The sequence below is a fragment of the Centruroides vittatus genome, unplaced genomic scaffold, assembly GCF_030686945.1.
Source record: "Centruroides vittatus isolate TY-2023 unplaced genomic scaffold, ASM3068694v2 scaffold_1015, whole genome shotgun sequence".
Taxonomy (NCBI): domain Eukaryota; kingdom Metazoa; phylum Arthropoda; class Arachnida; order Scorpiones; family Buthidae; genus Centruroides; species Centruroides vittatus.
In genome coordinates, this window is record NW_027122666.1 from 3,823,623 (window position 1) to 3,849,071 (window position 25,449).

The following is a 25,449-nucleotide window of genomic DNA, read 5'->3' on the forward strand; positions in this document are numbered from 1 at the left end:
CATTTTACTTTTATAAATTTTCACCTTTTCCATCTCCAACGCAATGGATGGAAAGTGCACCGTTTTAATGACTTTCGCCTCTTCCCATTTTACAACCGCTTCTGCGGTCTGCGCCATTATCGGTAATATTGTGTTGTGTCCTTTGTCAACGTTGTATCTATGTTCTCGCAGACGTACCGCCACATTTCTTCTAGTCACACCCAGTGGTGATATTCGGCGGGTTTGCACAGGTTCGGCCGAACCCATTGTTAAAATTTTCAGTTTACCGAACGGGTTCGCCCGAACCCGTGGTTAAAATTTTTAGTTTCCAGAACCTTGTTAAACACACGGAACATTTCTCAGTGGGTTTTGTTTAAAAAATATATTAAAATATGCGTATTATACTCTGTAATACTACTAAACTAGAGCCTTATACCCCGTTCGTACCGAGCATTTCAATCTAGATTGTGAGCAAGGTCAGGGAGTATGTCTTGGTGCGATCTCTCTCGACCGTTTCAATCGAGGTTTAATCGCGATCGATTCAGAAGAGTTTTTGAAAGTAGATCCAGTGATAAGAGAGATCCCAGAATGCCACCCGCGCGAGATAATACAAGATGGCTGTCGAACACGTGTCGGGCTATGGACAGCGAAAGAAAAAGTATAATGTATCTCGAGAGATGATGACACGTGTATATTTCCAGAAGCGCCATTTCGCGGTAAAGATTACCCCTGCCTAAAGAAAAAAAAAAAAAAAAAGTCGACGGCCCTAAAATACTATCGTTACCTTCCCTTCACCCATGGCTCGTTACGTTCCAAGTACGCCACTGATTGTTAGATATACGGTTGCAAGAAAAGGTATTGTATTTATTTCTATTCAAAACTTCCATTTCATTTGTCGGTGATTGTCAGGGAAAAATTTTTTGCTAGCGAACCCTTTGTTAACTATTTCGAATATCACCACTGGTCACACCCACATAATCTTTTTCGATTCCTTAACTGTTAATTTTCAAATGGTATTTTATATACCCCAGCTTTCTCTTCTTTTTCTACGGTCTTTACCGTTTCGTAGTAAACTATAGATATTGATACTCTTTTATAGACCATTCTCGAGTTTTTATAAGAAACTAACTCATTCACCACACCTCCTAAATTCCTATCGTATGTGAATTTGCTAATTTCTTCTAAGTTAGCACCTTTTTTTGCCTTTATTTTCTCTGTAACCTTTGATCAACCCTTCAATTGTGGTGGTTTTGTAACCCAAAGTTGTTGCAACACTTTTAATTCTATTAACGTTTTTGAGACGGTCCTGCACGTTGGTGCAATATAAAAATGCTCTTCTGATGACTGCTTTAAATGCTGATAATTTATATTTATACGGGTCGTTGGACCAAGATGGTATGTCGAGAGGAGCATGCGTGGGTTTTAAATACACATTCGTGTGTATATTTCCTTGTTTAAACCTTATATCAATGTTCAAAAAGATGAAGACGAGTATAGCTTTTTTGTTCTAGTTTTAGTTTTAAACCATGACCATTATTATTTATTACAAGTAAAAATTCTGGAATTAGTCGATTATTTTTCGAAATTATAAAAATTGTGGAACATTTTTCCAATGGTGGAAAAATGCAACGCGCCAACATATGTACTAGAAAAACGCTTAAAAATACATTTATGAACAATAGAACATAATAATTAAGTTGCTTATGATCCAAATAAGGTAGTGAAAGAATTACAAGACTTAACTTTAATGAACGATGAAACAGGGACTGTAATAGACTTTGAAAATCTGTACCCATCTATTAATCTATCATCTTGCTTCAATGCACTCATTGAATTCATGATCCAACACAATCGGTTGTTATCGACATACTCAAAGGACATAAATAATGTAACAAACTTGATGTGCTACCAATCCTTCTTTAGATTCAACGAGGTGACATACAAACAAAAAGGTGTCCCAATGGAAAGTTTTATGTCAGGACCTTTGTGCGAACTAATGCTACGTGAGCTGGAAAAAGACAGCTTCAAAGATTTCGTAGAGGACATTATAATCTACAAACGATATGTCGATGACGTATTTATAATTTGAAAAAATAACCGACAAATTCAGGAATTTTTATTTGAATTCAATAATAATGGTCATGGTTTAAAACTAAAACTAGAGCAAAAAAGCTATACTCATCTTCATCTTTTTGAACATTGATATAAGATTTAAACAAGGAAATATACACACGTGTGTGTATTTAAAACTCACGCATGCTCCTCTCCACATATCATCTTGGTCCAACGACCCATATAAATATAAATTGTCAGCATTTAAAGCAATCATCAGAAGAGCATTTTTATATTGCACCAACGTGCAGGATCGTCTCAAAAACGTTAATAGAATTAAAAGTGTTGCAACAACTTTGGGTTACAAAACCGCCACAATTGAAGGGTTGATCAAAGGTTACAGAGAAAATAAAGGCAAAAAAAGGTGCTAACTTAGAAGAAATTAACGAATTCACATACAATAGGAATTTAGAATATGTGGTGAATGAGTTAGTTTCTTATAAAAACTCGAGAATGGTCTATAAAAGAGTAATTCAAATTTTTATTCTCTTGTTTTCGTATGATTTGAAGTCAGCAGTTAAGCCTATAAAATGCAATTGACATTGCTGAAATACACAGTTTAATTTGTTTGAGTATTGTTATAAATGGAGGCATATTTTAACATAACCTTTTAATGTATCTAATGTAAGAGGAAGATTGAATAACTATTCTCAATATGTTGTTTTTGTTAGACATAACTGTTACGAAATTAGAGTTCCGTGTCTGTGGATCACGTTTAAAGAGTTGCTAATTGTAAATGTACAGTACATTGTAAAACTTGCGAAATGATTGGTTTTCGATATGATGTAAAAAAGTTACTTGATGCCCTTGAGAAGAAATCTGATTTTATTAATTTAATTTTTATGCCAAATATGAATATGAATGTTACTAAAATACCACCATTAATTACACGTAAGGCCTACAGTTTAAGAGGAAGATGGGAGACTCCTACTTCCTCTCGTGTACAACGTGGGGAAGGAGTACAAATGGATGGGGGTACCGAATTTATTCCTAAGTTTACTTATTAGTCATGTAAATAAAATATCGGTTAAAAAATATTTTCAAAATTTCTTTAATGTAGAAGTAATGCATGCGTAATTAAATAGGAGGCAATTTGCCAAAATTATATCATTTTACACGATGGGGAGAGAAAAAGTGAAAAGTTACTAGAAAAATGTACATGTGACTTAATTAATTAATAGACAGTTTTTAACACTTTTAAATAAGTTGGCTCATATCTACTACAAAATATATGAGAATTGTTTACATTGCATAAAAATCATTTAGGAACAGAAAAAAGTTTAAAAATTTACTTCTTACATTTACTATTTTTGATGCGAATATTTTGGTTTGAATTTGTTTAAAATTAAGATTAAATTATAGTATTAGGTCTACATTTAGCATGACTCAGATCAGCTTAGACACTGGTTTTTAGTGCCTCAGATCGAGACTCCACTTCCGAGGGAACCCCCAATTTCAAATTTCTAAAAAATTTTTGTTTGTTTTTATATGGCAATGCGACTCGTGTGAGATCTGTCGAGACAAGAATACCTCTAGATAGGACTTTGTATGAGAGATTGGCTCCTATTTAAGTATTAGACACATGAAAAAAACCCGGAAAATTCCACGTGAGCAACCCGTTTTTAGGCTCAAAACCCACGAATAAATAATGTTCAGTGATTTTTCCATTCGACCATTGGTGACAAGGAAATTTGATAATACAAATTACGTTTAATAAAATTATATAATTTTGTTCTTTTCTTTCTATTTTCGATTCTACTTATAACCTTCTCCCGAAGTCTCGCAAAACCTCCAGCCAGCTCTGTTATGACTTGAGAATCGAATTACATTGAAAAGCGAACAAAGTCACTTAGTTTAACACTTATTTATCACTGATGAAATTTGACACAAGTGAGGTCTGAGTCGTGATTTCTAGATTGCAGAACGCTATAAAAATTTAAATATATTTTGACTCTGCAATTTGAAAAAAATTATAGACCTATAAATTCCCTGTCGTCTGTCCTTTCTTGAGATTAAGGAAGGACAGTAGGTGGTCGTGATTATATACAAACTTCCGATATATACCAGAGATAACGTTATGTCAATTCAAAAATTTTCCCAGAATGGAGTTAGATGACCGACACGACTCTGTTGCTATGAGGGAATGTATGTTATACAGGGGAAGACACTACTAATTTGAAGTGAGGAGCATATATATTAAAATTAATAAATTAAAAATATGATTAAAACTTGCAATTTTCATACTTTCCTGTTAGCAATAGAATCATGTCGGTCATCTATCTAAACCTTTTCAGAAAAAAATTTTTTAATTGCAATAACATGACTTCTGGTACAAACCGAAAGTTCGTATATAGTTAATCGGACCTTATGCACCTAAACTTTCAATCTGCTCTCAACTTTCATCTATTTAACTCCGTTCTGAAGATTAAGGAAGGACAGACAGACAGTCGACAGTGGAAATTTATACGTCTACAATTTTTTCAAATTGCAGCCCAATAATTATGGATGTAATAGGTAGACATTAAATGAAGATATCATATTTAATTGTACTAAAATGTGTTTCGTGTACATCTAATATAAAACGGTAATAATTTAAAAACGAATCATCTACGCATGCTTGACGGCTGTTTCTGTACTTGTAAGGTTTATTTACAGGTATGTTTTTAAGTATTTTAACAAATGAAATTGCAAACTTTTAACTTCGAATTTTAAAGTAGCTTTTTAAAGCTACTCTTATCTCAATTATAATAGTTTAACAAAAATAATTGTTTTAATTCTCAGCTACTGCAGATTTTTATTTAAGAAAAACAAGAAAATTCGAAAACACCCAGGATATAATCTGCTTCTTTTCTTGTCACAAATTAAACCAGGTGTGATGAAAAGCTGTGTTTATTCTTTTTACAACGTTTTTACAATTAGTTTTACAACAATTAGTTTTCTGTATCGTATTTGGTCTAGTGGAGCTTTCCTTTAGCAGCATGTCACCATTTTAGTTTAGTACACTACGTTACATATATTTAGATTATTCCTAAGAATACATTCGCATAAAATTACAATAATCACAGAACACGTTAATTTATAAGGTTTTATAATAAAATGTACAAATTCAAAAACATTAATTCGAAGAATTTTTACTTATTTTAACATTTTCATTAGTTACTTCACGTAATAATGGAAGTATATTTTAAAATATTTAGGAATTAAAGATTAAAATTCCGATTTATATAACAGGAATATTGTAGGAAGATAAATCTATTTTTTACTTATGTCAATTGGATAACATCGTCATTTTAACACTGGTCATGCCTGACAGATGGACAAATGCATGAAGTTTTTCGCGTTTTATTCACGTGTTTAAAATTTTAAATAGATTACCCAGAAATTCTGTAGATTTTTCGTTCCGAATTTCAGCTTAAAAACAAATTAAAAGCTTATAAATTACTAAAATATTTACCACATACATTAAAACGGATGACTAAAATCATTACAGTGTATTTTTATTATTTAAAATTTTTAAAAATCTATCATAATCTTTTACTTTTTTAGCTATAAAATAAACTATATATGGGTAATTATTATTGCTTTACTGTCCTTATTCAATTTATTATATATCAATATTTGTCAACATGGACATTAATCACTAACAGGACAATTATACTAGAGTATGTATAATTCTCCATCAGATAACAAGAATTGATTAATGTATAGAGAAGTTTTAAAACAGTTTTATGTTTACAAAGATTTATGATTTGAAGGTGTGTTTTATACAGCATAACCTTTTATTTATATATTTCAATTTGTAACCGTATACTTGTATTTTAGTTGGCTGAAGAGGGGGCGTCAATAGCCCGAAACGTGTACAAGCACTTAATACGCGTATCAACTGAATAAAAATTAGTGATGAAATTTGCCATGTGTCCGAGTGAATACACTATATAGTTGGTGTTCAAGTTGCAAAAGAGGGAATGTTTTCTATGAAAACATTTCCTCATTCTTGTGTAAATGCTTAACACCAGTATAATTGTCCTGTTAATGATTAATGTCCCCGTCGACAAATATATAATAAACTCTATATATGCTCCAGATAATCACCTAGCTATTGTGAAAAAATAGTTTACTGGGCAATAAAGAAATATAAGTTTTTTTATTTTATCGTTTTATTGATTGATATTATGCTAACTTAACATATAGAACTTACCTCATAAATCGATTTTTTTAGAAGATTTAATTGTAGTGATTATTTTAGCTGGACACAAGTATGTTTTTATGCGCTGTTTTTATTTTTTTATGGCTATTAGGGCATATTATGATGGCCTCTATAACCTAAACTTCTTGAAAAACAAAAACAAAAATATTTTATACGTTATAAGTAAGATAATTTATTATACGAAATTTTAATTAATTAATTTAATTGTAGACTTTTATATTAAAATTTTCACACTATATATAATTATTTTTTCGGTTGTGGGCCACACGAAATGTTGCTTTGTTTAAATCCTGATACTGTTCAATAATTTTAGTGTCAAGAGAATAAGTTTAATATCATATTATAATGTGTAAGCCTAATTATTTTTAGCGATGTTTCTGCCTAAAAGTAATTACACGTTATTTTTAAATTCTTAGTCGTGTCTGTATAAAACAAAACTTACAAAATAAAAAAAGCATTAACTGTTAAACGATTTCAAATTTCTCATATTTAATATTCGTTAAGTTTGGATTCTTTATTTCTATTATTTTCACGTACAATACGTGAGAAGACACTGATTATTGTGTTTAATAACTATTTGACGTCATAAACTTATTAACTAATTATATAAAATAAAATTAGTACAGTGGCAAAACCTAATCGGGACAGCAATAAATGCCAAAAGAATACCATTGACATAAAAGTACTCAAATATATTTGTTGGCCTGCAATTTGAAAAAAAATTGCAGACCTATAAATTTCCGCCGTTATTGTCCGTCCGTCTGCCTTTCCTTAATCTCGAGAATAAAGACATAGATAAAACCCAAGACTAAATATGGAAACCTTTAAAGCAGGAGGCCCCGATTAACTATATACGAACTTCAAATACAAACCAGAAACTACGTTATTTCAATTCAAAGTTTTCCCCTGAAAGCAGTTAGTATATGACCAGTATGACTCAATTGTCAAAGGAAAAGTATGATATACAGGGGCATCCCTATACCAATTTGATGTAAAATTTTTAATATATTTTAAATTAAATAAATTAAAAATATGATTTAAAAAATTGCAACCCGGCATTGAGACGATGTTACAATAAATAATTGCTCGTTCGAGTTTGGAAATGTTATTTTAAATACATTTACGATGACAAATATGGTTTATCGGATCATCCGCAATCCGATCGTCATTCACGTGTTAATAAAAGACACTTATTATTTATTCAAATAGTTTTAATTTTTGAGTTAAATTCTGCAGCATACCGACAATCTAGGATCCCCAATATGATGCTAGATTAAATTTCAACATTTTTACTACAGTAATGAGTTTACAAAGGATTGGTTTGTGGTCTCCTGTTGGTGGGGACACTCCAGGTCCCAGGATAACGCGTACTGGCAAAGGGTAAAAAAAACATCGAAATTCCAAAACTTACAAAATAATACTAATTTAGAAAATTGACGGTTTTGAACCCAATCTTTATTTGATTAATAAATATTAACCGAATTTATTAATTATAGTGTTTTTTAATGTAAATTATGTCAAATTTAAAAGAAATTAGGGTAAATAAAAACATACTACGCCTAAACCCAAAACAGTTTTTTTTTACTGTTTTGGGTTCAGGAGATCTCAAAACTGAAGATTTGCAAAAAAACTCGGAGGATTAAATTTGGCACGATTCCAATTATTTTCCATGCTATATACATAATAAGTCGGTAAAGTAAAAGCATTAAATATTAACATCTACGGGGCATCTCGTGCATAACTAAGAGGTTACAGTCACCCTATTAACATTTTAAATATATATATATATATATATATATTAGGGTTTCTCATTTCCCGGTCTTTTGGTTGTTCCGGGATTCCGGGATAAAAGTGAACTGTTTCCTAGGATAGAATTAATTATTTTTAAGATATACAAAATATCTTGAAATCAAATTATATAATTATTTTTCATTTTTTAAAGTAATTTAATACGTTCTGCAACATCCAAAATCATATTAATAATGCTGTGTAAAATATACAGTATATTAAAAATTAACTTTAAATTTCGTAAAAATTTTCACAAGTGGAAAAAATTTATTAAAGTTTGCTGGAAACTGCATACAATAACAACAACGAAAAGAATGCTTTGAATTGAGTTGAAAAATTTAAAAAATGAACTTAAAAGGTAATTTTCGTGATTTAAATAAAACATAATACAAAATATTATTGTAAATTTTTATAATAAGATTTTAAAAAGCAAACATGATCCAATCACTGGATCCGGTTCTTATTTAACTAATGAAAAGCCTGCTACCAATAATGCCCTTTCCGATTCAATTCGTATGAGTGGAATCGTCTTTAATGCATTTAAGAGAAGACAGGTGTTATGTGTTTTTTCACCTGTAGCCTGGAAGATTTCTAGTTTATTTTCGAGATTGTAGTACTTTTTTGGCTCTGTAGTATTCTTGATTTGTCTACCTCGGCTGCTTTAATAGCAGCATCAAGCTTATAGCCCAATAATTCGACAGTTCGTTTGTCTTTAATAATTAGGTTTATGAAGGAAAACTTCATACTTTCGGACTTCGTACTCGTTTCTATCCTTGCCCAATTCGCACAACTGGCGTTACGCAGTTATTGAGCTACTGGGCATGGTTAAAAATTAATACAGCATAAGCACAATTATTCCAGATATTTCAGTAAAGAATTTTTAGAGTTCTGCCACAAATAAGCTAAATATTGATTATTGACCATTTGTGACATGCCATAACGAGCAAAAATTAAAAAAAAACAACTAATAAATAGGTTAAAAGTGATAAATACAAATGTATTCTGACAGTTTATGAGTTAACTTTACTTTCTATTGAAAAAATTTCCACAACCTTAACATAAAACAAGAAAAAAACTTTGAAGAAATTTGCGGGATTTCCCGGGTTAAAAAAACAATCGGGATCCCATTTGAGATATATATATATATTTTATTTTAATGATTAATTTTATATTTGAACATCATATTATTTGTATACAGTATAAAATAGACCTCCAAGAACGTTACAACACAGACTTATTGTAGTTTCGCTTTGCCTAGAAGCAATATACATATAAAATATGCATTTTATATATACGGTTATTCAAAATTAATGTACAGGCAATTTATCTGTAAATCAATTGTCCAGAAAGTTGTCTATCAGGTTGATTCTGAAGGATATCAGGTAGCAACGCCCAGTTTCACTTATAGAGAAAACTGAAAATAAATTATTTCTATCAACAAAGCCGCAAATACAGCAAACTTTCGTACGCAAGTATTTTTGTTTTATAAAGAAATTGACCGGGTAAGTATTTTATACAGCTGTATTTATAAATATTACAGAATTTTTAAGAATTATTTTATATTTTTAGTTAATTGAGCAGAACACTTAAATAGTAATTTGCATTAATTTTTCTTAGTTCTAGTAACGACGAGTGTTTGTACTAAGTTAAAAATGTTTAATTTCAGAACTGTTTGACAGACAAAAACATTATTTCACGACAAAAATAAAATTTGAATACTTTCCAAAATGAAAATAATATATATTTTTATTATATTGTTTATATTGGCAGGTAAGTGCGTAGCTGACAAGTGTTTCTTAACATAATTTATTGATATTTATTAGCATATATTAATGACATGTATTGAATTTTTTGTGAATGGAATTTATTTTAAGTTGCTGAATAAACAATGGAATTGTTTATTTTAAGTGGCTGAAATATACGCGCTAAACTGTAGGTTTGAACGTTTCGTTGAGTGTGGACATATTAGAGGCAGATTTACTCAGGAGTATGGTAAAGCATTTCCAAGTAACGAAAAAGAACTGAAGAGGCAATGCGAGTAAGTACAAAAATTAGAATACAGCATTAATAATGCAATTATATTACTTCAGATTTCAACTATTTTATGCAGATTATTAGAGGAAATGAGAAACTGTATATACAATTTTAGTCAAAACTGTTTGACTAGTATGGATATAATAATAGGGGATTCTATGGTTTCTGAAGCTGTTAAGAAAATGAAGGATTATTGCAACCCAGAAAAGCAATTATTCAAAGGTACAAGACATTTACATAGATTTTTAACATAAAAATTAGCGACTTAAACAAACACTTTTATATTTTTAATATAGAGTATTTAAAAGAAGCTGAGTGTATAAATGATAATTATGAAACTACTAAATTATGCTTCAAGGACACCCTGGATTCTGCAATTGCTGCGTACAGATCCACATCGAAAAATAAATTGTTTATTTATTGTTGGTAAGTTTTTTCTATTATCTAATTAATTTGTTCATTATTATACGAAACACGTTTATTCTATTTTAAAGTGGAGTAAATCGCATGAGAAAATGCATCAACGATCACTATGAAGATAAATGCAACAAGAAGGCAGCTTCACTAATGGCAGATCAGCTGGAAATGATATTTACTGAATGGACTTACGCGATGTGTGATTCTTATTTAGAAGTTATAAAAGATTGCCCACCAAAACCCATGTTAATTGATCGGGATAAATACAAACATTATTACTTCATTCGTTATCTGTGGCCTTTCTCTGAGTTTAATTAATAAAATGTACTCTTTTATTGATTTAATTAATTAATGTACTCTTAATTAATAAAATGTACTCTTTTACATATTTATTTATTTATTTATTTATTTTGTAAATAAACGATTTCAAATAACATTACGTCATTTCCTGCAGCTCCAGCTTACTGCTTTTCCTGCTAAAATATGCACATAATCTAATATGAATTTCCGTTAGTCGGATCACGTTCTCAATCTGCACATATGTGTCCTTGAAGTGTTGTTTCTCTAGGCATGAAACATAGCTTATAATCACGTGTTTCGCACTTGTCCAATGCTCCTTTGTGTGTCTGTCGTTAAACTGAATAACGTGTGACGGCAAATGCGATATCGTAGGCTCTAGTCTGCAATGTGAGAAGTTGTCGAGTGACATTTGGTGACATCACGGTCAACTCATCTCACTATCATAAGTTGAAGTGGAACATCAACTAGTTCGCAAGTCCGTTCGGTGATAGGGACAGTTACGCCTTTATAAAGTTGCCAATTCCAGGCTAAACAACTTCCGCATTTATTTAGCCAATAGAAAAGCACGATACAAACCGAATGAGATGTTTAGTAATATGGCGGAGAAGCTGGTAAAGACGAGGCAGCTCGAACATAAAAATATGCTATCTCATTTATAGCAAAAGATAGGTAAAATTATGGGAGGATTTCAATGTTTTACCGACCGCCGATGGCATTGGTCTTCTGAAATCACAGATCAATAGAGAAAAGTAAAGATATGTTATATTTCATTGTTTTAAATAATAAATAAATAATGTAATTGGCAGTTTTAATAACGAATTAGTACGATTTTTTATATTAGGCCTATAGTCTATTAGATTTAGTTACAGTATATACTTGTGTATGTGTGTGTGTTGTAGATCAATAAAAATATAGCTCATTAGAACATTATATTGCTAGATAAAATTAGACTAATGAGTCCCTAACATTTGTACATTAATATACAGCATAGAATTTTAAATATTGAAATATTTAATAGTGAACTCGGAAAAACTATGTGAATCGTAATGTGCAAATAAATCTTTAGTTAGATTATGGTTAGGTTAGCGAATGGCCATGCGAGTTGTTCTCACTACATAGTGAGAAGATGAAGAGTCGGATGATCAGGTGACACTCGAAAAGTCAGTTTTTTTAGATATAAAATATATCTGTGTGTTTCACTGTAGTTTTATTCAATTTGCTTTTATGAATGAATTATGTGCTCTTAGACTTTTTGCTTCTGGTTCCTGTCAGTAGCTGAAGAGAAAACATCCAGCCATCAGTGAGCCTTTGCATAACGGCCATAAGCAAGACAATAAGTCTTGCTTATGGCCGTTAAATATGATGTTTCTTCATTGCTGAATAAAATTTCCAAATACTGTTACATAATTAACATTATTGAAACAAAAGTTTATAAATTTAGGTGATAGATTAGGTGCTATTTATAGAAAACATATATTTTTATAATTGCACCATTACTTAATTACCCTGTGCACAAACAACTTTCAGTGCAGTTTAATTTATACTGCAGTGAAAGTTACACATGTTTTAAGTTTATAAAGTACTGTAAATTGTAATGATGTTAATACTATTGAATGTGATGTATAATTCACTTTCAGTTTTAAAATATTTATTATTTTTAATTAAAAAAAATACTGTATACGAAATAATAAGAAGCAAAATTGAGAGTAAAAGCAGTAAATTCAAAACAAAATTACAAAAGAACTGAATAAATTTAAAACAGGAATTCATTAAAGATGTTTAAGTGAATTGTCTGTTAAAAATAATTTCTTACAGGAAAATGTACAAAAATATCTTATTCGAAATATTAAACGGTGTGTATTTTTAAATATAATCAATTAATAAATGAACTCGCATTAGAAAATCTTATGGATAAACATTAATAAATGCGATAAAAGTAGTGAAAAACTATAAAGAGGCACCGGCGAGATTCGAACTCGCGATCTCCTGTTTACTAGACAGGCGCTTTAACCAACTAAGCCACGGCGCCACCTAACAAAACCCATCTTTTAAATCGATTTAATTGTTACTTGAAGAACAGAACTTTTCACATATTCAGTTTTTAATTTATACATCATCCTGTTGCGAATTCGTACAGAGATTACTTCACACAGGTATGTATATAAACACTGCTTACGTGTGTTTATAGCTACAGAAGAATATAGAGAATTTTTAGTAGTACAAAAAATAAAAATTATGTAAGGTCTTTTGCATGTTTTGTTGCATGTGCCATTCACCGATAACATTACAAACAAATCAATTTATGGTAACCAACAAGCTATATTAACACAGTATATAATGTTATCATGTTACATAGCATTTTCTAAGAAAACCAAACTGATTTCAGCGGTTTAGAATACTAAAACTGTGTGAAAGGAAAGGTTTAAAACTGATCTAAATCTAAAATAAAAAGTTGTAGAGATAAATGCAAATGACAGTAGTCGGAAACTCGATTGACAGGTAGAGCGCGACCAGCTTACAACTGGCAATCGGCCAATAGATTTTACATGACAAACTTTGACTTCAAATATCTCAGTCTATAGATAGAATGACGACCAATGTAAGTGATATAAGGCCAACGTCGTGAGGAAGGCCGGAAGTTTATAATGTGTGATGAAATTAGTGTTCACGCGGTTGCTTTAAAGTTCAATCACAAACAAAATACTTTCTGACATGCACAACGCCGCTCATAAAAGAAGCAGATTTGGTCGTGTTTTAATAAGTGAAGAATGTTTTCTAATAATACTAGATTTGTTAATTTTTTATACTACGTATTTTCTAGGAAAAGGAAACTGAGCTCCGCAGCTTAATTGCTTCTGTTTCGGCTTAACACAAAAACACAAATGTGGTGATATGCTTCTAACGTTAACTCTAAAGCAGTTTAAAACCTGTAGGTACCGAAGGGCGTGCATGTCATTCTTCATAGCCGACAAAAAGTCAAGAAACGTTTAAAAAACCCATATGTTACCTACCAATTCTAACGACAGGATAAAACACGCACATGAGCGGACTCTGGATACAAATATGCGAGTTTTAAAAAGTTACTTTTGTCACGACATCGTGCGTGTTAATTGTCCATCGTAATGATCAAAATAAAAAGTCGTCGTACAGATAAGTGTAAATTGACAGCAATCGTAAACTCGATTGACATGTAGCGCGCGACTACCTTACAAGTGGCTACCCGCCCATAGAGCTTAGGTGAAAAAATATTATGACCTTGGATATTTCAGTCCATAGATCGAATTTGAAAATTCCGGCTTCTTCACGATCGGCCTTATCTAGTTCTACATACTGCATTTGCAAAAAAAAGAAAACAAAAATGTTTAGTTGTTCTTCGGTTCCTTTGAAAATCGATCACAGACAGAATCCTTTCTTACGAAGAGCTCCGCTTAATATTTCGTTTAAAAAATACAGCAACGAGTTGCTTAACTTTCCCGGACGCCATCTGTTATCATATTTTATTATCAAAAACTTTTTATATTTTTAACTATTAAAAAATAGCAAAAATAAAAATTTAATTTAGAGGATAGGGATGGGTTTTATAAAAAAAATTGTAAACGCTAATAACGAGTAAAATCGTCATTAAGTCCGACCCTACTCGAGATACACATGACTCCCCTTTTTTCCCTACCCCTTCGACCTTTAATCACCAAAATTTAATACCATCAATCTCCCTAATAAACAAACTTTCCTGAAAAATTTCAGAAATATTTCACAAAAAGCACAGGAGTTATTAAGCATCAAAAAGGAAGAACAAAATCGTACACCCCACACACATCCATATATACAGAAAAATCCCGACTTTTTTGTATTTTTCGAAGTTTCAAGGTTCACTGAGTCCAAAAGTGGAGAGGGGTTCATTTTTTGACCGATCGCCATAGTTTTCCGGCTGTTATATAACAGCCGGGAAAGAAATAATGTAGTTAAAATATATATACTGTACAGTACATTTATTCGTCTTTCAAATAACTCGTACTTTCAAATACTTTATACTTTTCCACTGCAAAAAATTTAAAACTTTCCTACTTTAATAAGAGATTTTAGGCTTTCTCTTCAGCTCTATGGAAACGGAATCCCTCTTTATATCATACAACTGTATTACTTGGGGTTGGTGGTATAAGCATTCTACAATAATACATCTTACTTTTTCTATTATCATTTTTAATTTTATTAGCATTATTCTTCGTCTTTTATATTTTATTTTTTTTATTACTATATCGAAGATTGTCTAGTGATTGAGTGCAACAGTTTGCGAAATATTGATATAAATTAATTTGTCAGATAAAATTATCGTCTATGTAAAAATAATTATGCACTTCAAAGTTTTAAAGTAATCTTAAACTTTTCTAGTATAAAAAATTTAATTAATTTATGTTAAAAAAAACTATTCATTCCTGCAGCTATATAACAGGATATATGATAATAATATGCAAATATTTTAATATTAAATGATAATTTACAGGCTCTAAAAGTTTTTATACAATCGATAGGAGGAAATTGTTTTAATGAAAGGAACTCGTTTGGTAAGTTTATCAATGCACCACATTTAAATTGTCATTTCGAAATTGTAAACTTAACTCTAGATAAGCTCAGAGAGTTGTGCCAGAAGTCACGTTATTTCAATTCAAAACTTTCCCCTGAAAGAAGTTACATAGATGACTGGCACGATTCTCTTGCTAGCAGGGCAAGCATGATATACAGGGGAAAGCCATTAGTAATTTGAGGTGGAGAGCATATATTTTAAATTAAATTAAAATATGATTAATAATTGCAGCTCGGCATTGCGAAGATGTCACAATAAATAATTGCTCGTTTATATTATATATACAGTAATTATTATTATGTAGATTTAGTAAAATGGTACTATATAATCAAAAATTAACGTAGAAAATGTATAATTTTTCATCACTATTAGAGTCATTCTGAAGGTAAAAAATTATTATATTTACTTTCCCGGATGTTATGCATATATAACTAGGGAAAGTATTGGAATCGTGTCAAATTTGACCCTCTGAGTTTTTGCAAATCTCCACGTTTTGAAACCTCCTGAGCCCCCAAAAATAAAAAAAAATTCGTGAATATAGGTGTGTGTATGTGTGTGTGTGCGTGCATCTACTTCGTTCAATATCTCAAGATAAAATAAAGATTAAAAAACAAAATTTGACATGGTAGCTTGTATATAAATGGTATTGATATTGTTAAATTTTGGTGGTGAAAGATCGAGGGAATTGGAGCGATAGTGGGTGGTCACGTGTCCTATCTCGCGTGAAGTCAGACTTAATGAAGATTTTACTTGTTAGAATTTAGTTTTTTTTTTTTTATAAAACTCAAATTCATCTTTACCCTGAAATTAAGCGTTTCGCCATTTTATAATAATTAATAATATAAAGTCTATTATAAGAAAATCTCATAACAAATGATCTACTCACAATTTATTATAGTATGATTAATAATATAAAGTTGATTTTTTTTTAAAGTAAAATCTCATAACAGCCGGGAAAGTTACGCAACTCGTTGCTAGATTTTTCTTTTATTTAGAATACATTAAAAGGTAAACCTGTATGTTGTTGATGGAGTATTTCATTCAATATCACTTTAACCTTGGTGACTCTCGATTTTCTTAAACTACTTATCTGACAAGTTTCTGATTAGTTTCTTAAAGAGTGTCTTCTGTGCATAACATAAACATGCGTTTGGAAACTATTACCTTTCTATATTCGTTTTAATTGGTAAGTTTCATTTAATTTTTATGCTGTTAAATTTAAATTTTAAAGAAAATAGATGAATTAAACAAATACTTAAATATGTATCGTATATAAAGGTTATTTGTTTTCAAAATATATTATTTTCTGTATTTATTCAGTTTATAGATTTACCAGTACAACTGATACGAAATACTGTATGAAATATTGTTATTTAATGGCTCAATCATAGAGAGATGTGAGCATACCACGATTTAAGTGTAATCTGAACAAGTGATAGTAGCAAATTGGTATCGCGTTCACCAGAGGCTGAGTAGATGAAACCACTGAACACTCGCTCTTCTCCAATTGGCTGGAAACGTGGAGAATTTCGGGTCTTTATGTTAGTAACACCTAAATAGAGGCCAGTTTACCATGAAAGACCTTCCGGGAGACCCCATCGGCAGATTGCCCATGTATCACACTACCGTATACGAATAAACCAACTAATAAACCAATTATAGTCTCGTTCTATTCTCACATACAATACACAGTATCAAGTGCCATTATCCAGATAATTCAAGACGTATAAGCTAAATACTCAATTTTCAGAGGCCCATTTTTCGGAGAAGCTTGAGAAATGGGTCCTATTATTTGGACAAGGAACTGTTTGTGTTTAGGGCTACATGCTCACCGAATTTCATTCGAATCGGAGACCGAATGTCTGGCCGTCCCTTTGCTAGTGGATGAAAGACCTCTTGTATATTGTATATAGCGCAGGGATACTACTTAAAAATTATAATTTTAGATTCGAATTAATTTTACACAACTAATAATATTAAACATTTTTTAACGGATGTAAATAATATCCAAGCAATATTTCAATTCTTGAAAGAAATTTTCATTACTGGCTTTAGAGAGTAGCGTAACTAGACCCGATGTTATGGGAGCCAGAATTAGAACGCGCGAACTTACATTCATCTATGTAATTTTCGAATTTTGATATAAAAGTATTTTATTAATTATAAGTACATAAATATTTAATTATTTAAATGACACGATTATTTTTTCACTATACGTATGTATCCTGCCACTGGAGGTAAGTTGATCTGTGTTTAGCGACGTTGGCTGTTTATGGAAACGTCTATAGGATAATACCTAGCACGGAGGAAGAGGAAGTTTTTTGCCGGTAAACGTTGCATAAATAATGTCAAAAATGATATTTTTTCATTTTATTACCAATATAGATTATTAATAGGAACAATATAACGAATAAACATCAAAATACTTTACATATACTTAACTTTCTTATTCTCATTTCATTGCGAAGAATTATTTTCATTTGATGAATATCAATTAAACTGATTTGAATTTATTCCTTACTCTAAGGATTTAATTGATTTATTATATATTAAGGCCGATTGTAACCTCTGGTTATGCATGCGATCTCCACCATATGGCGGAAAAGATTTAACACTTGTCTATGAAAAAATTCTTTAGGCTCCCTGGATTACTATTCTGTGCTCTAAATTCTCCATTCTAAATTAATTAATCTATTTCGAATTATTAAATTTAACAAAAGCTGGCGGGTTAACTATCTACCTTTAGTCCAAATTACTTAAAAAAACTGACTTCAATCTAGATCCTGGACTGAATTAAATTTAATTTCACGGTTAAAGATTGCAACCCCCTCGCTGTGTTTTCGAATTTGGGAGATAGTTAGCCTCGTGCTCCTCCGATTCGTACGGCCAGGATTTATTCCATACCATAGAAACGATTGAAGTATTTAACAAAAGCATAATAAGTATAGTACTTAACTACTGTATTATGAGAGACTCAAAAGGATGTTGTAATGTCAAAAAACTAGCATTTTTTTCGTAAATTCTTTAAACCTGTTAATAGGACATTCTATATTTTAATAACATAGTTGCTTTAATAATAGTAATTTATTATAAAAAGTCTCCCTTTTCCGTTTATCCATTCTTCTTTTTTAAATAAGGAAGAGATGCTGTAAACGATTATATATAAGCTTACTTTTTATTCATGTTTAAAAGTTGATTTGAGATAACCTTAACTAATAGTTAACAAAGACAAATAAATTATTTATAGTTTATTTTATATTTTCTGTAATGATAATTAGTTTCAATAATTTTTTAAAACAGAATCGACATATAACCATTAAATATAATTTAAAACATTTTTAAAGGTTTAAATAAATACCTTATTATTTTACGGAGTTATTTTTACTTTCCCCGGATGTTATCTATAAGCCAATTAGCCAAAAAATAACCAAACAAAATTTTTACATTTTTTAAAAAGTCACTAACTAATTTTACCAGTTAAATAAATTATGCCGCTTTTATTTTTAATTCACTTCTTCATTTAAATTCTCAGTTTTAACTAGTTCTTAGACTTAATTAATAAATTAAAAATAAGCGATATATTAAAAGCGACATTTCTTTTTAATTATATCTTACTTTTCCTTTATAATACGAGACGTTTACAATTTATTTGGATAAATACTCGTACGTTAACCTATATTCATATTAACAAGGATAATATAATTTATAATTTACATTTGGTTTTTTAAAAATTTAAATTATAAATAATTTTAAGAAATGTCTATCGGAATTTAATATGGCAAATGGAAAATAAAGTTCAAAAACTCAAGGAACATAAAGCTCAAATTAGTTTATTGATCAATTGAAGATTTTAAATAAAGGCTTTACGTTGCTTTATCTTTAACTTGAATACAACACAACTCGTACAATAAATTGTCAAAGTTCATATTCAGGTCTATACGAAAGATTAGATACTTTATTCTCATTTTTCAACTGCACTACTTAATTTTAATATTGTTATGTTTGTTCATCTTATACATGTTTATTTAAAATATGAACGAAAGCAAAGAGAACATTTGTATGTTTGCTAATGAAATATATTTCTAGTTCTTATCAATGGCCGATTGGATAAAACAACTAAATATTAGTAATTGATAAGTGGTTTGCACCTGAGGCAATAGGCTAGTCATTTGGAGTTTTTCAGGTTTTCTTCGCGTATATAACACCTAAACAAGAACCAGTTTTCCGTGAGAAACGTTTGGGAGCAGGGCAGTCGAGAGCTTCTCTGGGATCTAAAAATAGACCTTAGCCATCTTGGACTTAATTTTTTTTTTTTTTTTTTTTTTTAATTTTTAATAAATGAAATACATAGAATGTTTCCTAAATAATAAAAAGTGATCTTAAAGATTTTACTTTCTGTTAGTAAAAATAATATTAATTCTATATGAATAGGAACAGCTCTAGTTTTCTCCAGACTCGAGAAAAATCCCTAATTTCTTCCTCTCGATGGTCCTGCTTGGGAAGAACCTTTTTGATAGATCTCGATGTCTTGACTTGCCTTATCCCTTCAATCTAATTCAATCAAATACACTTTCGTATTTTGACTTTTACAGGCTAAAAGTTTATACATCGTAAAAATCATTTTTATAATGTATTAAAATTTCCGATCTGCAAAAACTTTTCTACTTTAAAATATCATTATTATTATTATGTTGGGTTAAGTGAGATATACTCGGTTAACACCGGTGGCTGTGTACTATGTGTGTCGGACCAAAGTCAAGGCATAGTAACCAAAACAAAAATTAAAGAAGTGTATCAGTGTGTGTGTCTGTATTCAGGAATTTTCTCACAATATGACATGTATTCAATATAGTGGCCTTCTGTAGTGTGATGTATGTGTTTCTATTCAATTGTAGTGTGCCCAGGCTTTTGTGCAGTGTGTGTGGTATGACACCTGTAGAGGAGAGAACGACAGGTACAATAAGCACCCTATCCATCCTCCACAGATGCCTTATTTCCTGGGCGAGTTCTGTGTACTTGCTAATTTTTTCAGCGCATGCGTTTTGTATATTGTGAGTGTTTGGAATGGATGTGTCTATAATGTATGTGATTTTATTGTGTTTGTCAATGATGTGTTTGTGTGATGTCTGGTCTGTTGTGGTAAATTGTTTTATCTGTGATTATGGCTCCGTCGTAGTACATTTTGTGCGTGTTGTTTTCCAATATTGTCTGTGAAATGTATTTGTAGTATGGTTCGTGGATGTCTACTAATTTGTGTTTCTTTGCAAGCTCTTGATGTATTATATTTGCTACTTGATTATGTCTATGTAAATAATCTGTCTGTGCCAAGCGCTTGCAACCAGCGGTGATGTATTGTATAGTTTCTGGCATGATGTGACATTTTCTGCATGTGTGATTTGTGAGTGTTGCATCTTTGAGTATGTGTTTTCTGTAGTTTTTTAGTATTTATGACCTGATCCTGTATGGCGATCATAAATCCTTCCGTCTCCCCAAAGGGGCATCCCCGAGCTAACCAGCTGTTTGACGCAGTTTTGTCAACAAAATCCTGGGCCAGATCATAAGGATGCCTGCCATGGAGTGCCTTTCGAGCCCACGCTTGCTTAATGGTGTCTATGCTTTTTGGAGCCGCTTCAATATATATTTTCAATAATTGACTGTATATATATATATATATATTACAGTCAATTATTGAAAATATATATTGAAGCGGCTCAAGTTCTGGCCTGCAATATCGAAACTATCTCAAAGAAAGTCGAGTTGTTCTTTGATTTTATATATATATATATATATATATATATGTTATTTCTACAAGCATTATTACCAAACTTTTTATATTGTTCCTACTGTAATATAAAATACATTAAATCGATAAGAATAAACACATTATATTTTAACGTAATGTGTTCCGAGTTTCGGCAATACTTTCTTTAATATCTACAATTAATTAGCCTGATTAAAATCTGTTATTTAGGGTTAAATTAATCAATTACGTTTTCATAAAGAAAAACTTATCTATTTACTTCAAAACTAGTTTTAAAAGTTGCAAATGTTGACACTAAAATTTATGTTTTGCTGCTCGTTTAATTAATTAAATAGTAAAATTGAAATGTGATTGACGTTTTTTAAGAAAAAGTTCATAATACAGTAAAACCTGTCTACGTTTTTAAACGGGAGACTTCAGTACGTTACTATTCCGGTTACGCTCGTTTAACTGTTATAAGTAAATAAATTAATTATTGTACGAACACGTTATAATCAGCTTATTTTAAATTTTTCCTGGCTAAAAACAAAATTCACTTAAAACTGATGCAATACGTGAATTGATGTTATTACTTTTTTATATGTTAAATAATAAGTATATGTATTTTATAAATGACTACTAAAAAATGTCCAGGATAAGTTATGGCATTATCCTGTCACATTAGAAAACAAATTTGATCATAATTTTTTCTTTTGACTTTAATTGTAAAACTGGTTTGGAACGCTTATTCCTATATTTACTATAGGAATAAGCGTTTCAAACCAGTTTTACAATTAAAGTTAAAATTTTTAATACGAATCTCTAAAAACAAATATCTTTTTTAATGAGTAAATTCTAAATTTATTACAAATTTTTATGATTCGAAAATGATTAATTGTTTTTCTTTAATATTTTCGAAAATTTACATGTGTAATTTTAATAAATCGATGTTATTAATAATAATAATAATAATAACAACAACAACAATAACAACAACAACTCTCCCGTGGTCACCACCTGGTCGTGGTGGGAGAGCCCAGTAATTTTACTGATCCATAGGGCAATGCAGGCTGGAGCACAAGCTCCTGGTAAGGACACCTATGCCAGTAAGGTTTATGGAGAGAAATAAAGCTAAGAGTAACCACACCCACATTCTGTGGTGATATTTATTATGGTAATAACTAGATCAAAGTGTGATACCGGCTCGGACGTCGCCCGGGTTAACAAGGTCTGCGTTCGTGGGTTAGGCAGAGGCTCACGTTCGAAAAATAGGTCACAGTCTCCCTTCGTTACCGGTGGCGAAAGCAGCACCAGCCCAAGCATGGCTACTGCAATGCCCTCAACAGATGTGAGGAACCAACCCAGCCTTGGTGTTTCTGTGGCAATGTATCCACAGACCACAAAGGCTGGAAAACCACGCCAACGGATGAAATGGACAGTAGAAAAGAACGAGTTTATTATCCGTACTTACTACACCATCACAAAACTTGAAACAAACATGACAGTATACAGACAACAACTACACCATAGATTCACACAACAGTATCCTCATCTCATTGTCACCGAACAAAGGATTGTTGATCAAAAAAGAACAATTATACACAACAACCTTATTCTACAAACAACACTTGAACTTATCAAACAACAGTTTGCTGATCAAATACATCAAGAGACAGAAATATCTAACATTAATGAAGATCATGTAACCTGTCAGGATAATCCGGCAACAAGCATTGATAATAACACACATACAACAATTACCACTAATGATACTACAGACACTTCCTCATCCATCACTGATAACATAGACATGGATTTAGTTAATACGCTCTCACTTATATTTCAGGAAATACTCACTAAATATACAGGCACAGATCCCACACAAAGACCACGAATACCAAAAATCAACACGTCAAAGGAAGTAGGAAAAACACTAAATTATGTAAACACTCACTTACTACCACACTACATTCATTCAATTTCTACACTCGCAGGCATTCATACATTACTTTATGCTGGGGCAGTCACTGTAGTGACACACCATGGACTGAAAGTACAATCACAGACAAATACACAGAAAACACAATTCTATCACAAGCCTGCATGGCAGAAAAGAATAGAAACACAAATAAATGACATTAGACAGCAATTAGGCAGGCTGACACAATACACTAAAAACAACATAACACCCAAATTAAGGAAACAGCTCAAAAACATTTTCAAGAAAATAAAAACACACACAAAACATGAACATCACAACACACGCATTACAGAATACATTTATACACTAAAACAAAAACTTGCTGCCAAAGCATGTAGACTCAAACGATACAAAACATGTACACTACGAAAACAACAAAATAAATTATTTACAAACAATGAAAAACTCTTTTACAGACAAATTAGTAACAAAGCAAACACTGATACACAGCACAGTGGCACACCAACAGAAGAAGAACTCACAACATATTGGTCTTCTCTTTGGTCCAGTGCTGTCACGCACAATGCTGAAGCAGGCTGGATCGAGGAGGAGAACAGAAACTTGCACAACATACCAACTATGCCCTGTGTTGAAATAAGCATACATGATTTCCAATACACTGTTAACAGAACACACAACTGGAAGACACCTGGTGTAGACAACATTCACAATTTCTGGTACAAAAAGTTTACATCGCTGCACCAGGAACTAGCTAAACACCTAACACACATCATCATCAATCCACAAGACATGCCAAATTTTCTTACTCAGGGCATCACCTACATGAAACCTAAAAACAACAATATCACAGACCCCATACAATACAGACCAATTACATGTCTCTCAACATTCTACAAATTATTGACATCCTGTATCGCAAACAAAATATACAAACATGTAGAAGAACACAACATTCTTACGGAACAACAAAAAGGTTGCCGTAGAAATCACAGGGGATGCAAAGAACAGTTACTCATAGATTCAGTCATTCTACGGCAAGCACACAAACAACACAGAAACATACACATGGCATATATAGACTACAGAAAAGCATTCGACAGTGTTCCACACAGTTGGCTGCTACATATTCTACACATGTACAAAATACATCCATCACTCATTGCATTCTTTCAAAACACTATGCAGCACTGGAGAACAATATTACATCTCAGGGTTAGTAACACTTCCATACAAATAAACCAAATTTTTATTAGGCGAGGAATTTTTCAAGAAGATTCCTTGAGTCCTCTCTGGTTCTGCTTAGCCCTGAACCCATTATCCGACATGTTAAACAACACGCAATATGGTTACAATATCAGACATGAAAAAACAACACAGTTTACACTGTCACATCTCATGTACATGGATGACATAAAACTTTATGCATCCACACAAAAACAACTTCATCAACTCCTACAAATCACACATTCATACACCAAGGACATACAAATGGAATTTGGCCTAGATAAATGCAAAATAGTTCACATAGAAAAAGGAATCCTGAAGAAAGAAGATTTTGCACTTGGAAATGGAGACATTGTTGAATCCATGGAAGAGGGCGAGTTCTACAAGTATTTAGGATTCCAACAGGCCAAACTAACAGAACATGCACAAATAAAGCAAAGATTAATTAAATAATACCAAAGTAGGTTAAATGCTATTTTCAGAACACAGTTAAATGCAAAACTTACAGTTAAAGCAATAAACACCATATTTCATTCCAGTACTTACATATTCTTTTGGAGTTATACATTGGACTCACACAGATCTTGAGCAACTCCAAAGGAAAACAAGAACAACACTTTCTAAGCATAAACATCATTATCCTAAATCCGCCACAGAAAGATTAACCCTTCCACGTAAAGATGGCGGACGTGGCTTGATTGACATAGTTAACCTTCACTACAAACAAATACAGTCACTGCGAGAGTTTTTCTACAAAAAACAAGAGACATCACAATTACATAAAGCAGTAACTCTAGCAGACTCAAATAACACACCATTAAACTTACACTCACATCATATGGACACAACACAACATATAAAAAGCATAGACACCATTAAGCAAGCGTGGGCTCGAAAGGCACTCCATGGCAGGCATCCTTATGATCTGGCCCAGGATTTTGTTGACAAAACTGCGTCAAACAGCTGGTTAGCTCGGGGATGCCCCTTTGGGGAGACGGAAGGATTTATGATCGCCATACAGGATCAGGTCATAAATACTAAAAAACTACAGAAAACACATACTCAAAGATGCAACACTCACAAATCACACATGCAGAAAATGTCACATCATGCCAGAAACTATA

At 31.5% G+C, this 25,449-nt stretch overlaps 1 protein-coding gene and 1 non-coding gene across 3 annotated transcripts; one reads left to right on the forward strand and one right to left on the reverse strand.

Moving 5' to 3' along the window:
- The first annotated feature begins 758 nt into the window (after positions 1–758).
- Positions 759–10,925, forward strand: LOC136986188 (uncharacterized). Of its 2 annotated transcripts, none has more exons than XM_067283670.1 (6): positions 759–834; positions 9,753–9,856; positions 9,995–10,124; positions 10,197–10,342; positions 10,417–10,546; positions 10,615–10,925. In XM_067283670.1, the coding sequence occupies exons 2-6, from the start codon at positions 9,814–9,816 to the stop codon at positions 10,853–10,855; spliced, it is 690 nt and encodes a 229-aa protein (XP_067139771.1). In that variant the 5' UTR covers positions 759–834; positions 9,753–9,813; the 3' UTR covers positions 10,856–10,925. The 2 variants fall into 2 exon arrangements, with proteins under 2 accessions (XP_067139771.1, XP_067139770.1); XM_067283669.1 differs by lacking the exon at positions 759–834 and adding an exon at positions 9,427–9,588.
- A 1,867-nt stretch (positions 10,926–12,792) lies between these two features.
- TRNAT-AGU (transfer RNA threonine (anticodon AGU)) lies at positions 12,793–12,866 on the reverse strand. The gene has a single exon. It is a non-coding gene; the product is annotated as a tRNA-Thr (tRNA).
- Between the last annotated feature and the right edge of the window lie 12,583 nt (positions 12,867–25,449).

Bases quoted from the DNA above. Each gene is read 5' to 3' on its own strand.
- LOC136986188 (XM_067283670.1), top strand. From the start codon at position 9,814: ATGAAAATAATATATATTTTTATTATATTGTTTATATTGGCAG. The intron at 9,857-9,994 runs GTAAGTGCGTAG...GTTTATTTTAAG, and splicing joins TATATTGTTTATATTGGCAG to TGGCTGAAATATACGCGCTA. The intron at 10,125-10,196 runs GTAAGTACAAAA...TATTTTATGCAG, and splicing joins GAACTGAAGAGGCAATGCGA to ATTATTAGAGGAAATGAGAA.